General features: G+C 45.4%; 1 protein-coding gene across 1 annotated transcript in view; it reads right to left on the bottom strand.

Moving 5' to 3' along the window:
* Nucleotides 1–2,006: 2,006 nt before the first annotated feature.
* The window catches only part of Slc24a3 (solute carrier family 24 member 3), a 474,476-nt gene continuing 457,945 nt past the window's right edge, over nucleotides 2,007–18,537 (bottom strand). The window contains exons 16-17 of the mRNA XM_075962364.1: nucleotides 7,524–7,589; nucleotides 2,007–3,719 (exon numbers count right to left, since the gene is read on the bottom strand). Coding sequence (XP_075818479.1) covers nucleotides 3,573–3,719; nucleotides 7,524–7,589 — 213 coding nt within the window. The 3' untranslated portion in view covers nucleotides 2,007–3,572. The remainder of the gene's footprint in view (nucleotides 3,720–7,523; nucleotides 7,590–18,537) is intronic.

The following is an 18,537-nucleotide window of genomic DNA, read 5'->3' as shown; positions in this document are numbered from 1 at the left end:
ATGACTAGAACAGTCTCCTGTGTGGCCTCAGAGGCACCAACAGTGCACAGAGGTTACTGTTCTAGTGAAGGCATGCATGTTGGTGATGAGCATGTGCAAACCAAGCCGGGCTGGGAAGGAAAGGCGAGCCTTCTTTAGGCACCTCCTAGCAAGACCAGGTAAGATGTGTTCAGGAGGGTGCACAGGGTGTAGCATGCATCTTTCCTTGGGAAAGGCTGTGAGGCAGGGAGACTGTCATGTGGAAGAGGACGAATTATGTCAGAACATTGCGGTAAGGGTCTCTGCTGGCAATGTGAACTGCAAGATACTAAAATAAGGTTTTTCAATCCTTTCCTACCACCCCAACCTTTTTAAAGTACCATCGCAGCAGGAGTGTGGAAATGGTTAGCATCAACAATTTTGCTTCATGGGAAAGCTGGCTCATTGGAAATGACACTCTCCATGAACAACCCAAGAATTAATTGTGCATGGTTGGAATCCAGGCAGAAGTATGCTAACTCCTCATTTCATCTCAGAGTTCCTAGACTGGCAGTCCTCATGTCTGAAACCGGGAAAGATGCCAGGATGGATGGATGAATGGATGTGTGGATTTATGTCTTTCTTTCTTCCTTTCTTCTTTTGTTTTGAGACAGGTTCTCATTATATTGCTCAGGCTGGCCTGGAACTTGCTAATTAATCCAACCTAGCCTTGATCTCCCTCCCTGTCTTCCCAGTTGCCTCCTGACTGTTGGGCTTGCAAGAGTGAGCCACCATGACAGGGGTTCATCCTGGGATTTTCACTTTGAGGCATTGAGAACCAACCTGGAATCTCTAAAGATTTCACAGGAAATATGTTTTTAAATCAAGCTTCTGTAGGCTGGGGATGCAGCAGAGTGTGCGGGCCTACCATGCACAGTCTCTGAGTTCCACCCTCAGCACTGCAGAGGGGATAAAGTAAAGCCAAGTTTCTGATCACGTGTCTTTTTGTTGACAATTAGGAGAACTAAGTAAGGAACACCAACAGGTATAATAATACTTTAACCCACACCTAAGGTGTATTTGTGAGATGCACAGCTATGATAGTCAGACATCTTAAGATATAAATACAAAAGACAAAGCCAGGCACCTTTTACATTCCTACCCTGGGAACATATATTTTAAGCAGTTAAGTTGTTGCTATGACTCAGTACCCATTTTTTTCTTCTGGTTCCTATATAAGTTGTGTTGACTTTCAGGAACAATGGCAGGTCTGGGTAATTACTCCAAGAGAGCCCTTTAGATCAGAGCATGGCTTACTGTAACTATATGGTATTGTCTCTTTTGAGGAGTTGACTTTGCAGGAGGTTCATATTGCTTGGTTTTTTTGAGGCAGAGTCTCTCTGTCTAGCCCTTGATTCCGATCAGCCTGCCTCAGTCTCCTGAGGGCTGGGGTTCCAGATGCTGTGGCCAACTCAGAAAGCTCTTAATTTTCATGACTGAAACCTTCCAACGTCAGGATGGAGAACTTGGCTCCTGCAAAACAACATCAGGACTCACGAGCTTCCCAATGTTGTGTCCGCCAGAAAGAAGGGATTCCTGACATGACGTCACAGGCACTCTACCACAGGCAGAATTCTAGAATTCTGTGACATGACATAGATCTGAAATCCCTTCAAACTTCAGACAGGGCCCAATATTTGCAGTTAGTACCTGCTATTTATTAGTCTTGCTGTGAGTCTGGCCAGAGGCAGAGGCGACACATACCTGACTCCATAGCGGTTGCTGTTATTCCCCCTGCTATAAAACAATACCAGTCCAGTCAAGAAAGCAACACACTGCATTTCAGGGAGGATACAGAACAGAGAAGTTTATTTTACACCATCCGTCCAAGAAACATTCGCCGTAAACCAGTGCAAAATGTGCAACCAAATCAATAAGTGTGTCTTAGCTCTGAGAGCCCAAATTGGTGATTTCCTCTCCCGGTCCTTGGTTGATGCTGCCCCTCGGCTTGTACTGCAGACAGAAACAGTCAACTGATTTGTAGCAGGTTATTTTTTTTTTTTTTTTTTTTTTTTTTTACAATTCAAACCAGGATGTGTACAAGGGACTGGGAAAACCATACCAAATGGATGAGAAGTGATCAGTGCTTAAAGTAAATACGAGGGACAGCACGGGCGGGCAAGAATCCACAGTTTCAATAAATACAAGTGTAACAAGCATGGGTGTATCTCAACTTGGGAATTATTCTGCATAATAATTCAGCGTTATAGAAAATCTAGCAGGGCGGCTGAGCAGTGGTTGGCGAAATGTTCACAATAACGTGTGCCCTCGAGCCCATTCTGTGGTTTCCAAGGCATCAGTTCTCTGCTTTCTCCCTCCCTGGCCATCCCTCTGAGAGGGGAGGGGTGAAACTGGCCAGCTTGGTGGTGGCATCCTGTAACGAAGGATGTTTGCTCAAGAGCCAGCCGTCAGGGTCCAGTGTACTCGATACCAAGCGGCAAATTGGGACTTCATTGACGACATCTGTGCAAAATGTGCTTCTCTCCATTTTTTCCAAGAAACCAGTGTCTGTAACTTCTGTCCAGAGAACAGTAATATAGCCTCTTGGGTCATCCCCTGTCACCACAAATGCCAAGCAACAAGAGCACGTCTTCAAGAACTCACACGCTGGGGAAGTTTCTGCTGTTGACTGCCTGGCATCAACAGTTAGCCAGAGCCTCCCTGTCAAAGGCCTCAGGCAGGCTAGAACTATTGCTTGAAAAAACTAGACAGGATCTAGTGAGAAAGAGATGGTCGTAGTGAACGTGTGTGAAACATGTTTCTTTCTCTAACACCATAACCCGCCCCCCCCCTCAGGTGATGCCTTCAGGACTTTAGTGAGGTGTCCTTGGGCAGAAAAACAGCATGTCATGCATTTATTCCTGGTGGTCTTGCTCAGTGTTTTCCCAACTAATTGTTCAATTTCCACCATTCCTGGGGCTCACCCTCCCCCCAGGAGACACTCAGTACAACGTGTGGATCATCTATTAAGCCAGAGCCCAGGGAGAGAAGACACAGGGGACTCCTCCATCTCTGAAAGAAAAGTAAAGAAATGAAGAGCCCCCTCAAGTAAAACAATTCCCTAAACTCGGTAACCTAGGAATCACCCCCGAATGAAATAATCCCAACGCTTCCTGCCCTCAGCAGAACCCCTCAAAGTCTCTGGTCATAAATTAGGGTGTCTTCTGTGAAATAACTTAAAAAAGGAGAGGGTTTGAAGTAAGTTGTGCCTGGCTTGGGCCAGTTAGCAGCCAGTTTTGTTCTAGAATCTCAGTCACTGTTCAAAAATGGAGCTTGAAAATTCATGTGGGTGGTGGGGGCTTCACGTGGAAGAGGGGGGACGGGATGGGGGTGGGCAGGTGAGAGGGGCTGGGTGGGAGGTAGGATCAAGGGACCTGGGAGCAAAGGAGGTGGCAGGGAGAGCCTAGGCCACCAGGACAGGAGTGGAGGCCTGTGGACAGCACAGGAGAGACGGACGCTGCGGCCCTTGAGGGGCCGCCTGACTCAGGTGCGACCGGGTCTCGTATTGCACAGAAAAGGAGGACCTGGGCCTCTGCAGGTGGCCAGGCCAATCATTAGTCCCCGCACATGGGCAAGTTCACAAAGGTGAACACGTTGAACTCCGTCATGATGGAGAAGCAGAGGAACACGCCGTACAGGAAGAGGCACCCACACCCTAGCTTCTTGTCCAGCTGCCAATTGTTCAGGTGAACACCAAACACCTGCCACAGAAAGAACAGGTCAGAGGGTTCTTGGAGGGGTGCATGGGGGGCGGGGTGGGTGGGCTGTGGAGGACGGGCCTGAGTCTGCAACATCCTTGGAAAGTAGGAACATTAAAGTAAAAAGAGAGGAACCTGTTAAATAAAAATGACAGGTCTAAAAAAGCCCCATAGTCCTCTGTGCTCAAGATAGACTTCTTCGATCTTTCTCCAAGCCCTGGCTAATACCTGAGGACACCTTCTATATCCCTAAGGCAGTGGTTTCGCCTAGACGATTGTCTGCTACCCATGAATCTCTTCCCATTGCTGTAGATGGAGGTGAGGAAGTTGTCCACAAATTGCTGCTTCCAAATAATAATTTCTCTCCCCCCGAACACTAAGAGTGAAATCTCTTATTTCCCAACAACTGGCTTGATTTCTGTCAGTCATGCTACCCTGGTTTCCCCCATCGCTGTAGCTTCACATCCTCGCTCATCCTCCCTGTCTACCACTGGACTCTCACTGTCCTTTCAGTGATTTCAATACCCGCAAGTTCTTGTCTTCTGTATCAGTCGCTGAGTTCCCTGATGTGCCTGTTGGCTACATTGAAATGAAATACGATACGAAATGCACCTTCTCAGCTGAATGGGCTTCACTTCAGGTGCGGAATACCACACCTCATCCAGTTTTTATCATGTAGTGCATACACAGCTCTTTCATTTGGGAAAGTTCTAAGGGGACAATGTTGTGCCATTGACCTTGTTACTACCAGTAGCAGAAACACCTGATGCCAATATTCCTCTATTCCTTCCTTTCCATCTTATCTCCTTGGGTACCCCAACTCCCACAACTCTGCTAACTCCCAGGACCTGAAATTTTTGGATACCAGCACTGTGGTAGCTTGAATGAAGATGGCGCCCAAAGGCACATATATTTGAATACTTGGTCCCCAGTTGGTGGGATGATTTAGGAAGGATTAGGAGGCGTGGCCTTGCTGGAAGAAGTGTGTCACTAGGGGTGGGCTTTAAGGTTTCAAAAGCCTATGCCATTCCCAGTCCTTGGCTTTCTCTTTGCTTCATGCTTGTGAATCACATGAAAGGTACCAGCTACTACTCCTACTGCTCTCATGCTATGCCTGCTTGTCTGCCTGCTGCCATGTTTCTCACTGAAAATGGCCACGTACTCTAATCCTCTGGAACAGTTAGCCCCCAATTAAATGCTTTCTTTCACAAGTTGCCTTGGTCACGATGTTTTATCTTAGCAATTGAAAAGTAACTAAGACCAGAGTCCCATGGGCTTTACCCATCTTGTTTCTCTCCTCCCTTCCTGCTTTTTTTCATTCTATCTGTTACTGCTTTTGCAAAAGTCTTTGATTTCATTTTCATTTGGTGTCCTTGCTGGACTAACCCAGGATCCTTCAGTTCAAGTAATGTCTCCATTTGCTCATGCAGGATACACACAACTCACCATCAAAGCTGGATAAACATTGCCTAGCCAAATTGATAGGGCTCAATGACCTTAGGTTGGTTGTAAATTCTTTAAAACTATCACCCTGGCCTCCCTGGGTCCCAGGGTACACTGTCCTCAGATGGCTATTTTAGATCTCATCTCAGTTCTACCCCACTCCCATCTCTATCTTCACTCACTCCCATTGCACAGGGCTCTCATCACCATCTCTCTGCCAAGCTCCTTCCTATCCCCATTCACAACCAACCCCATAGGAACACTGGATCTCATCTGTCATAGTGCTTAAATCTGCGTCCTTGGCAATTTTCTTCTCTCTCACTCTCTGTTATATTCCCTTCTCTGCCCCTGGGATATTTCAATTGGTTTAGGGGGATGCCATTGTACCTTCTACTGTAAAGGCAATACTTTTCAAAATTTTTCACTTCTCTTTATCTTAAAGAAATCATCTTATAGGTATTTTGAAAGAGTTATGAAGACAAGGTAGCTCTAAACTCTCATTCCAGTTTTCTTAGCTTGTTCCACTTAACTTACCCCATCACAAACCACCCTCATCAACCGCCAATGGGATAGGCACTATTTATAACTTTATTGGCTGATATTTGGGGTATGTCTTCTTGGCACAGCCGATCACTTTTTCCATCCTGTACCATCATGTCTACTTGGCTTCCAAGATGCCACATCCTACTGTTTTCTTTCATATTCAACTACTGTTCTTCCTTTGTTTAGATACAGGTAGGGTCATGTTATATAGTTCAGACTGGCCTTAAACACTTGATTTTTCTGCCTCAGTTTCCTGAATGTTGTATTGACAATCCTCCCTGGCTCCCTCTCTGTTTATTTATGTATTTTATCCTCCTCATTTTGGTCTCCAAGTGTTTGATTCCCTCCATGACTCCAATCATGGGCCTCTTATGTATTCTGATTACATTCACTGTTGTGGGGATCACACCAAACAGCAGAGCCTCTACCAACATCTACAAAATTGCAAAATTACAGAATATTTTAAGGAGAGATACAAGACTTACAAGCATATACTGTGTTGCCATCTGGCTGGCCCTACAGTTTGCTTGGTATCAATAAACACAAGTCATTTACTTCTCTAGACATTATCTTTCTTCTATATAATTGGGTTGTAATAGCCACTCCAGGGGGAGCTCCATGTGGGAAAATATGCAAAGGATTGAGCACAGTGCATAGTTATAGAAAGTATCATAGCTTGGCTAGGCCCAGTAGTTTAGGCTTGTAATCCCAGTTACTTGGGAGGTTGAGACAGGAGGATCACAAATTAGAGCTATACAACTTACTATAACCCTACTTCGAAATATTAAGTAAAATGAGAACAGGAGATGTGGTTGAGTGATAGCCCGTACCTAGCTTCATGCAAGGCACTGGCTGAATACTGAATATTGGCCAAAGATGAGGAATCATGGGGAATATAATTTAGAAGAATCAATAAAATGGAATCTACCCTTTGGTGGCTAATATAGTACAAAAGAGGGGACACCTCTGCTGTGTGTGTGTGCGCACGCGTGCGTGTACTCATGCACGCAGACATGTGAGCACGCTCACTCATGCAGTACCTGTGCTGATCTGTGCATGTATAGAGGCAGAAGGTTGATTTCCTCAATTACTTCTCCATCTTGTCTTGTGAGACAAAGTCTCTCACTGAGCCTAGAGCTCACTGTTTCTTGGCTAAGCTGACTGGCCAGGGAGTCCTTTGGATCTTCCTGTCTCTGCCTATTCATAGTGTTAGGGTCACAGGCATATGCTACCATGCCTGGATTTTACGTGAATTCTGGGAATCCGAACTCAGGTCCAAATGCTTACACAAAGCACTTTAACCACTGAGCCATCTTTCCAGACCAACTCTTCACATTTTATTGTCTGACTGAGGCCCCAACATAAGGTATTCTAGGCAAGTGCCCTACTACTGAGCTACATACTCCTAGCAGTCCTCTCAAGCTTTTGAAAAAGTTATTTTTAGGTTTGACTTGAGACAGGATTAGCTGCTTCTTTGGTGCCTGTCCTGGAACTAGCTCTTGTAGACCAGGCTGGCCTCAAACTCACACAGATCTTCCCGCCTCTCTCTCCCCAGTGCTGGGATGGAAGGCATGCACCACCACTGCCCGGCTAGGACCAGCTTCTAAGAAGAGGCTAGTTCCTTTTAGGAAAAGAGGAGGAATTTCAGTGGTCACTAGGATCCTCCTTTAGAAAAAAAAAAAACAGCCGTGAGATGGCATATGTGGACGTCTACTGTAACCATTCAGTAAAGGCCACACCTATCTGCTCTCCCAAGTAAGCGGAGGGGAGGGGGGGGGTCAAACATGAACACCCAAGAATGGAAAGAAGCCGCAAACCTACCGTGACAAAGACAGAGGCCAGGAGCAAGCCGACGGAGTAGATGAGGCCTCTGCTGTTCAGTCGAATCTGTAAAAAAGGATTTCACAAGATCAGGCTTCCAAATCAGACACTTGCTTAGTGTGGCCTTTCGAGCAAGTCGGGGGAGCAGTGATTCTGAGTTTCTCCTCTAGGATGGAAGCAGACAGCGGCACAGCAGCTGTGCCCTGCTCTGGAGATAGGTGCTTTCCCAGGCACACACAGTTGTCTTTGTCCTGACTTCAAAGGCAGGGCCCCCGTCACACCAGCCTAGAGTGCTTAGACTCCTCCATCATGTCAGGAGACTTGTCAACACCATCCTGTTGACTTGACCTCTGGCTCGGCTCGGCTTTCGCAGGCTTATGCTGCTTTTAGGGTGAATTATGTCACATAAACGATGGGAAAATTTGGATAAACTTATTTATTTTTTTTATTTCTTCACATAGTTTGAGAGAGATACTGAGCTAATGATTTACAACTAGGTTGAGAATTTAGCTGAGCCCGGCTGTCAGTTTGAAAGAGGAGGCTTCTCCTCCTCAGCACCTGTCGTGTGGCTTCTACTTGGCAGATGTGAAGTCAGCACTGACTGAGATACCACCACGTGCAGAGACTCCAAGGGTAAACTTTGCTATGGAATCATCACGTGGAGTCCAAAGAGGTCATGGTGGATTCTGCGTCTCAGCTGAAGAGAACTAAGGATAAAGAATCTGTAACCTGCCCTCAGCATCAGCACCATCGCCACCCACAACACCACCAGCACCTGCTTCAAAGAAAATTTCCGTCCAGTCCAATTACAGAAGAGGTTCCCCAGGAGAGTAGGGCTAGTTCCAAAGGAGCCCAAGCCTGAGAACTGTGTGGAGATGAAGTTCTTGTTCTTTCATGAGCCATCAACACTGGCTCCCATGCAGGAGTTCTAGCTAAGACGCTCTATGTCTGGGTTGAGATAGACCATCAGCCATTTAGTCTTTGGAGGCCCGGTAACCAGTACTGTTACCAAGTTAATGCCATTTTGAGCAATACAATTTCAAAGTCTACTTCTTCTGTCCTGTTGAGTCACCCACTAACTGTGCAAAGCCAACACCAATGTGTTTTGAGCTTACTTTATGGGAAGAAGTATACATGTGGATTCGAGTTTGAGGATTCCATCCCTACCTCCATTCAATCCCTATTCCAGTCCCAGCCAATATACATCCATGGTCCTGAAGGGAATGTACAGTTAACCTCTTCTTATGGAAAGAGGGAATAAGATGGATTGATTTCTCTATTGCTTTCCTTCTCTTTCTTTTGTTTCTTCTTGAGACAGTAATTTTGCTATATGGACCAAGTTGGCCTCAAACCCAATCTTCTTGCCTCAGTCTGCCAAGTGCTGGGATTGCAGGTATGTATCACCAGGCCCTATTTGTCAACTCTTTTCTAAAAAGGCACTCTGTGCACAGGAGTGGCTTAGGGTCTCTTGACAAGGTTCAAGCTACTTGTGGCCTCATTTCAACGTTTCTCACTGAGCTATACGTATGGGAACGGTATGAGCGTTTACAGATGAGTGTGTCAGTTCATCTTTTACCAGACACTCTAAATAGTCAATCCTTTCTGGAAAGATCTAGAACATAATATATCTCACTAAGCAAAGTCTGACAGAGGACCAATTAGCTGGATTTAGAGGAAGGGTAGTGATGAAGAGATCAGAAATGGACCACTATAAACCTGGCCCAGAAAGTAGCCATCAAAACAGAAAAATAAAACAGCAGATGGCAAAGACAATCAAAATCAGACACAACTGAACACAGCAGAGATGTTTCATTTGCCTGGTAAGAACTACATGCCTGGAGGGGAGAACTATGTATATAGTGACTCACCTTAACTACCCAGAAGGAAACAGGCCCATAAGGACTACTCTCATCTGTGTGCCTGGAATTAGAAGCCACGAAGTTGTAGGCAAAGTGGCTTATTCTAACCAAATGAGGACTCTTCCTATATGGAGTCCGTCCACAGCCCATAGCCATTTATAGGCAGTTCTTGAACTGCCATACCAGCTGCTCTCTTTGCTGGATACCAAATTAATTTCTTTTCTCTCCTGGCTAAGTGTTAAATTCTTTTATCAATCTACTAAACTTCTGTAGCGCACCACGCCCATCTGCGCTCTATGTGCTACCATACAGTTTGTGAACCGGGCAAGGGGCTGGAGACTGAAACACACAAAGACTCACAGACAGAGACATGGGTCATTCTTGAAACAGGAATGCCCCCCTTACTGTGTACCAGAGCCGCTTATATAGAGATCCTTAACTGATAGCCACGTCCCAGCCAAACCCACCAGAAACTACTCTCCTGCCATCAGGAACTTCTGAGGGTCTCGTGCTCAAAGCAGCTGCAAGCATTGTAAGTTGTTTACCAGAAATTCAGGATCTGGGGGTTCAGTGCTCCCAACAAACTCCCGACTACAGTGACCATCTATATGAGTTCTCCATCTGCTGGTCTCTGGCTGGGAAACAGTTACCATCAAACAAATGGCTTCTTGACAATGAAGGGGAATCAGGTTGTAACTATGACACCAAGGCTATAGGTAAATGTTACTAATTCAGAGCAGAAAAGTAGAGGATAAGTCCCATCTGAGGCTGGCTGGTACTCTCAACCTGATGTAGACGGACTTCCCCTCTCACATCGGCAGGTTAGTCTATGAAGATCAGTATTGAGGGGTACATTGCAAATGTATCATAATGATGAGGACAGTCTTGCTGGGTAAGATGGCACATGCCTGTAATCCCAGCACTCAGGAGGCCGCACCAAGCTACACAGTGAAACCATCTTAAGGAGAAAAAAAGATTCTCTTCTCCAAACATACCACCTACCGACTCTATGATAGTCCCCAGGTTCTGCGCGGTGCTGGGGAGCAGAGCGTTCCCCAGAGTGCCACAGTGGCCAGCAGGGGGAAGAATTGTCTTTGTCCATGTCTTTAGCTGTACAGTGCTGGAGTTGTGCATAAAAATTGTGAATAATTCTGTGAGATTTTAATTTTCAACACCCTAAGCATTCTTCTTTAAGTGGAGGCCACGTGTTCCCAATCCTACTTGCCCCCTCAGATCTAGGTTCAAATCCCTAGTAAGAACTGAGCGATTTCTTACCTTAAGTAGCCAAGGACCAGTGAGTATAAAGATCTGAGCAGGATGATTATGTCTGGCTAACGACTTTCAACATGAATCATGCTAGACTCAAGTTTTTGAACCTCACTCTTGCATTCATACAGAGCCTCAAGGAATAAATATTATTGCCAAAATACCAAATCTAAATCTGGCTGCAAAGATGAAAGAGGATGCATTCTTCTATGGGATTTCTCCTTTCTCCATTTTTCTTTTCAGCCTTCTTTTGGTAGAGTCTTCTGTGCCCCAAGGGGGTACTGTCATTTTTTTTCCTTGTTAGAGAATTGAGCAAGAAATGGCTTGTGTTTGTTCCTGGATGGCTGACCCCTGGCTCATCCATACAAACATGGTAGTCAGGAGTTAGGACCTCTTTGCTTGACTCTTGGCTTAACTCCTCTGAAGTATGTGGGTTGGGTCATGGTTTTGGGAACTGGCTTGATTGTGTTGCCCAGGAGAGGTGCAGGGCTACATAGAAGCACTCTTAACTACCAATCAATTTCCCTGGCTTTTCAATTGTTTTAAGTTAAGGCATAACTTGCATACAGTAAGACACCTAGGTCTTAAGTGCATGTACTACCAGATGAGTTTTGACAAATGCATGTATTCATGTAGCCTGCATGCTTTCTCTTACATGCAGATCCTATATTTAATATATATCATATATGAATTGCATATGTAAATATAAATGATAAATTATATATGTAAACATTTTATATATGGCATAAAAATGAGGTGGGACTATCTGAGAAATGGAGGAAGAGTTGCAGGAGTGGGGAGGTGGAAAATGGAAAGGGAAGTATGTTCACACTACATGACACACCTAAGTGAAATGACCTTAAGAAACTCACCACTATGTAAAGTCAATACATGTGCATATATGTAAATAAAACCCCATATCTATCTATCTGTCTGTCTGTTATCTACCTACCTGCCTATCTATCATCTCTCTCACTTCTGTCACCCAGGTAATCTCAGCACATGTCTCTGAGGGTAGCAGAACTAGTCTTTGGGGTCTGTATACCAGACGTGAACATCAAATCCTTATCATTTCTGCATGAGCTTTGAACAAAGTCATTGGGCTTCAATTCTGCGCAGAGCTGAGTTCAGCCACTCTCTTCCCCAGCCCCTACCTCACAGAAGCAAGGCACGGCAAGCTCAATTTCAGAATGTCTCTGTGGCAAGGACGTTCTGAGATTGTACGAGGCCCATTTCAGACTGTTCAGTCCTGAACTTTAGGGATGTTTTCATTTCTGGCTTTCAGGAACACATATTTTCCTTTTCCAATTCCTTTTTTGGCAAGTTGTGAGATAGGAAACAGAAGTCTGGCTGCTTCCAAAGTCAACAGGAGCGCAGCCCACAGCAATGCATATTTTAGTGTGGATGCACACAGAGACTCATTCATATCAAGTTTTATGTATTTATGTGACACACAAAACACTTCCTGGAGCCTCATCGCATTTAGGGATCCAAGAACCCGAGTCTAAAGAAGATTCCGCTCCCCATCTCCCCACGCCTCACAAAGCAGCCAGGACATCATGGTGGCCTGACACCAGCTCTACCTAATCCATGAATTCTCTTGGAAAATTAACAAAGTCTTTTTTTCTTTTTTGCTGTTCATTAGTATTGGGAACACATGTTAAATATTGTTATTTCCACCCCCATTCCTCCCTTGTTTTCTGAGACACTCTCACTCAGCTCAGGCTGAACTCCCTAGCCTTACAGGCCTGCCCCAGCCTTTCCAGGGCTTCGGGTTTTCTTATTGAGCAGTTCCAACCCTTGTTTGGGTGTCATTTTGAGATGATGTTACTAACCCTGGCTTTACACTGACTGATATCATTGGGTCAGGGTGTCTTTCCTTGAATACTTTACTGGAGTGAAAAAGTGAACACGCCCCGGGAAAGAAACTAGTTAACAACACCTGACAGTTTTACCTGCCCATCGCTCACTCACAAACACAGTGGGCTTCTCTCAAGGGCTCTCTCCATGAGGTAAGTGGGGGAGTTTTGTTCTTTTTTTATATTTATTTATTTATTCATTCATCCATCCATCCATCCATCCATCCATCTATCTATTTATTTATTAAGCCTGCAGGCCAGAAGAGGGCACCAGATCTCATTCCAGATGGTTATGAGCCACCGTGTGGTTGCTGGGAATTGAACTCAGGACCTTTGGAAGAGCAGGCAATGCTCTTAACCACTGAGCCATCTTGCCAGCCCCTGGAGTTTTGTTCTTATTTGAAGATGAGACAGCTTAGCCTCAGAGGCTGCAGCTCGAAAACCTGGTGAAAGGTCAAGTCTCTTCTTGGACTTGGGTCTTAGACTCTAAATTCTAGATTTCCCTCCACCTGCCACACCAAAGGAAAAAGCCAGGCTCGGCCCTTCACCCTGAGACCTCAGAAGTCACCACTGTTTTTTTTTTTTTACCTATCATTTTCCTATGTCCTGAAAAAATGACAAGAATCACAGAAGCCACAAGAGCAGATGTCACTGACATTTTAGCCCATTCTCCATTGCTATAACAAAACCTCTAAGACCAGTTTGCTTATAAAGAGTAGATTTTTATTTGCCTCACCATCCTGGAGGCTAGGAAGGTCTGAAAGCATGGCACCAGCATTTGCTTGGCATCTGGTAATGGTAAGGGGTATCTTTGTTGTATTATAGTGTGTATGTGTGTGTGTGTGTGTGTGTGTGTGTGTGTGTGTGTGTGCACCTGTCCCTGGCTCTGTGTTATCAAATGGTGGGACAGAGCATTCATGCTATTCAAGTCTTTCTTCTTTCCCTTTTCTTTAATGCTTCATGTATGATTTCATGTGAATGGGTGTTTGTCTGCGTGTATGTCTGTGCACTATGTCATACAGTGACCACTGAGGCCAGAAGAGAGTTTCAGTTCCCCTGGGATTGGAGTTACAGAGGCTGTGAGCCACCATGTGGTGCTGGAAATCAAACAAGGGTCCTCAGGAAGAGCTGTCAGTGCTCGTAATTGCTGTGTCATTTCCCCAGTCCCTTCTTGTCCTAAAACCTACAAATGCCACCATCTTCTTGACTGTATCTAGCCTCATTCATTGCATTGGAAATGGCCCACTTCCAAACACCATTAACACATGACTTTGAGGATTACATTTTAAATGATAAGCACTTGGGGAACACGTTAAAATCATTGAACTGCTCAGACTCCCCACCCCGAATGTCTACCAGCTACCTCTCAACATCCAGTGTCTCCTCTGTATCTACAGATGTCTTCCTGAACTGCTGAACTTCCAGGCAGCTAATCTTTACAGAGACTCCTAAGAAAAGGTGTGACCTCAGCTTGCTTGCCCCTCAGATGGGTCATTCAGAGGCAAGGCTGTTCAGCTTCTCAGAGCTCCTTTGTCTTTCAATGATGAAACATTCTCTTGGAGGGAGGAGGACACTTGCCATACTCAGGAAGAAAACAATACTTAGATGTCTAGAAGAGCTGAAACTTAGAAGGTTCACAAGGCCCCTTTTTGCAATATCATATAAGCATAAGGATTGCCCAGGAGAGGAGGCTCTTTGACCTGTCCAACTGCTTGTTTATTTTGAGAGCTCCAGGCTATCTTTTTTTTTTTTTTTTGTGGGTTAGCAGTGGGCTTTCAGTGATGCCATTGTCCTTGAGTCATCCTTAAGTAACCCCTCACCCATATTCCTGTTTACAACCCGAGACTCAGTGGTTCATCGAGTTGGCCTTTGGTGTAACTGTTACTTTGCTCGGCCACTGATGCCTTTTCTAGAGTGAGTAGATATCTGTTCACATCCCCCCAGGAGAGTCTCACACAATGTCCCTCTGTAGGGATGTAGCTCTAGTCGCTTGTAAGATAACTGGATTGTTAATACAGCTGTTGCTGGCTGCCTCTTCATCCTGTCTACTTCCTCACTCCCATGGTGGAGTTTTCTGGCCCGAATCAACTCATCTGAATCTTGCCTCAGGATTGCATCAGCTCCAAAACACTTAAACTAATGAAAATTGAGACCCAACAGTTTTCCACACCAGCCTTTCTACCGGAGGATCATGAAAGACCATTCCTTTTCCCAAACATCACTAAAGTTTTCTAACACAGAGCCTGGAATCCAAAAACCAAATGTATGGGGATTGGTGATGGTAACAGAGCTCCTAGGGGCTCTCTTAGAATAACTGTGACATGTGTCATCTACTAAAATGGTACCACAGTACCTCAAAGTCATCTGTTCAGGTCATGTGAAAATACAGACTGTCCCTACCACTGACTTTCTCATTTTGTTGAGTTTTGTGGTGGAAATATGTCCATCTCAGGCAATTTCAAGCTGCCAACAAGACATCCCTACAGGTGGGCTGAAGAGGTGCAAGCAGTTGCTCCTCTTGAGCTCCTATGAACGGCTCCAGCACTGGGGAAACTCCAGGGGTTGGGCTAGGGGGTTTTAAGAAAGGGGAGGTTGGCTCTAACAAACAGAGACGATCCCAGGTATTGGGAATTTGATTAGGAAAACTTGCTGAGGAAGATAGGCAAGAATGACCCAAAGATATCAAGAACTGATTGGATTATCGATCCATCTCACGGGAGCCCTTTTCTGGGAGGGACACATAGCTCCTGCCCTCTGCTGGAGAGTGAAGGAAAGACTCATCAGAGATGTCACCCCATGCTCTTCTGGAAGACTTCTGGAGAAGATGGAGGACAGCTGGTCTTGGGGAACTTGGGAAAGGCCTGGGGCATTCTTCCGATTCCCCTGACTCATTTTCTTGCAGCACCCCCCTTTCTGGATGACCGCATCCTCTTTTGCCCAGAGATTTCTTTTTCTGCATTACTAGGACATAGCTGTGGCTTTCTTCTCTATCTACATTATTTCCTTTATTAGTTTTAGCCTCTAGAAGGCATTTTAGTGCTCTTGACTTGCAAGTATTCCCAGCCCCAGAAACCTCTCCGTGGAACTTTTCACGCACTCCAACACCAGTCCACTGTCTGCCTGACACTCCCACCAGGACGACACCGAAACCCATCAAACGTGACCCATTTTAAATGGGAACTCTGTATTTCTCTTAAATGAGTCCCTCATCTTGTCTTCCCTCTCCATGCAGGGCACCACAAATAACCATCCCTTGGTTTGGTTTCCTCTTATCGTCACCACGCAGCTGTTAGAAAACTTAATTGTCACTTCTTCCTTTAAGAACCCAATTTATTCCCGTTTCTATTCCAACCATCTCAACGCCAGCTTCCGGACTTGCCTTCCACCTTCCACTCTTGACGTCTTCCCGTAGGTTTCCAGACAGTAATCAATGACACCTCCAAAATTGAAAGTGAGGTACCTTTCTAAAATCCTCACCAGTCCTGACTATCCATAATAGACAGCGCAGTACTGACTGACTACGACCATCTCACCTCACTAACACCCAAGGGTTTGTGCGCATCGTCTCTGTGTCTTTTGCTTAACATCTGTTACTCCCCGGCTCCAGTGCTACAACTGATCCAGAGTGAACTGTGAGTCTCCCCTTCTCTCCCCGTGTTAGGGTTACAGCTCCCTACTCCTCTAGTCTCCCAGTGGGCAGAAGTAGTTCCCTGCCTTTCTGATGTGGGGTCTGGCTGGCGATGTGCTTTAGCCGACAGAACACAAAGTAGGCCTAACCTGATAGAAACAAATATTTGAAATGTGTTTGCCCAGTTGGGCATGACTTCTCGTGTTTCAGCTTTTTATCCTAAGAATGTGTCTTATGAGGCCACTGGTCCAACAAGGGTAAAAGACACTCGGAGCAGAGTCCTCTGAAGCTTGGCACCAAGGTCAGATCAGCCAAACACTTGTCAACACACAGGTGCATGGTGAGGAATAGATATTAGCAGATTTATGCTTTCAGGACTTTTGTTACACAGATAGCATCATGCTAATTTGTCTCTACTGCAAATGTTTCCTACTGGTTTTGCTGCCACCAGTTTTGCTTGGTTCCAGCCCCTTCTCTACCATAACTGAAGGAGCTACTCTGGGTAGTATGGCATTCACCAGTATGACAAGACTTCTCACATCTTGGGCTTTTACAAGTTGTTGTTTTTTCTTTCTGTCTGCTTGGAAAAGTCTTCTCAAAATGCTTGCTCAGATAATCTTAGACATAGAACAAATGCTACTTTCTTACCAGTGTTTCAAGTCCTCCTGCCCCAGCTTCACACAGCCTCACGTTCAGCACAGTTTCCCTCTGAAGGGTAAGAACCACATGCTTTGTTCAGATTTACTTATATACTTGGCTCCTCCCCCAAGCTGTCATTCAAGAAGCACAGGGATATCTATCTGGCTTGCTTACCATAGTGCCCCAATGCATAGAAGGCGTTCCATTAATGCTTGCTACAAGAAAGCCTGAACTTGCTGTAAAGTCTTTTTATCTCTGTGGATTTTGGAGTAAGCTCATGGAGAAAAGGGCAGACCTTCCTACTACTGTTGCATGTACAATTTTATTTATTTATTGTACATTTCTAAACCCCAACTCAGAAACATGAGCTCTGTCCTGATTTCCTTGGTTCTGTGAAATCTTACCACAAAGATGTACATCTCCATAATGGTATAAGAAGAACTCATTTCCCCAACTCGACTCTTCAGATTTATTTATTCTGGGCACTTAGATAACTAGCTGGCTTCCGAGCAAGCCATAGAGGATAGAAATGTCAAAATCTGTAAAAATGCGTGTGTTCCTCACTGCTGAGTGTGAGAACCTAATGTCAGGCAGAGCAAAGGCTGGGATGGAAATTATCCCATAATTATGACTTGGGAATCCCATCTGGACAAGATGGAAAAATTGCTTCAGAATTGTCGGCAGGTCTCTCCAGAGGTTGGGAGAGGTCATTAAACCCACACAGGCTGCTCCCTTTTGATGTCAGAGATGTGGAAAGATGTCTTGCAGTTACTGTCAAGCTAAATGGAAGGAGGCCCTTGAGTGTCCTTTCTGAAATGAAGCCTCTCTTTTGGGAACAACTCAGGGTGCAGATGAGGGCAGACCAAATGCTGGTAGCAAGTAAGTCCTAACTTCCCCTTTCCACGCATCCGCGCCATCTTACAAATGGGTCCTGCACCTCAGCAAACAGCCACATAGTGATGCCCCTGGACCAGATAAACTTGGGGCATTGACCACTTAAGGAACCCCATGAAAGCCAAAAAGACAGTGATTGAACAAGGGATTTTCCTCAGGAAAGGACCTGGAATATTCCAAGCCCGAGACAAACTTACTATAGAAACATCACTCACTTAGCCAAGGGAGAGAGTAGAGACCGCAGCCCCCGTAGTGTCTGTGAACCACTGAGAGGTGGAGCTAGTCAGCAGTGCTTGCCCCTCTTAGTTCCTTCTCTCTTTAGATAACGCATATGAAGCCACCTTGTCTTTAACAAGTAGATCCCACTCTGTCTTTCAGCAAAGATTCAAACTTAGACAAAACCTGCCTGAATTTCTACCCCCATCACCAACACCCCTCTGCCTGCTGCTGCGGCACTATGGGCATTTGCAATTATGCCTTTCCGGTTGTGGGGCATAACCCCCCTGGGTCTTGGCTTTCTGATCTGCAGAATGGGATCAGAACTGTATTTCACTTGGTGTGAAACGTAGGTCCTCTGTCCAGCTGAGGCCACTGGTGCAGCTTCTGTTTATTGCATCCTACACCCCCACAACCTGGACTTTCTTTTCTTCTTGAGCATGCCCTCCCTCAGTGTTTCTGCATTAGTGCTCTCGTTGTCCCAATAGGCTCCCTCTTTCTCTAGACACCCCAACCCTTGCACACCTGTATGCTGAAGAACACAAGAGTGGTACTCCATTCAGGCTTGGGAGATTCCCCCACCCCCTATATCTAAGCTGATACCTGCAGGATGACCTTCATAATGAAAGGGCAGGAGCTCCAGGAGGGGAGAA

Source organism: Microtus pennsylvanicus, chromosome 2 (assembly GCF_037038515.1).
Source record: "Microtus pennsylvanicus isolate mMicPen1 chromosome 2, mMicPen1.hap1, whole genome shotgun sequence".
NCBI lineage: Eukaryota > Metazoa > Chordata > Mammalia > Rodentia > Cricetidae > Microtus > Microtus pennsylvanicus.
Note: the sequence above shows the minus strand (reverse complement) of the source record. Positions and strands in the feature narration are given on the sequence as shown.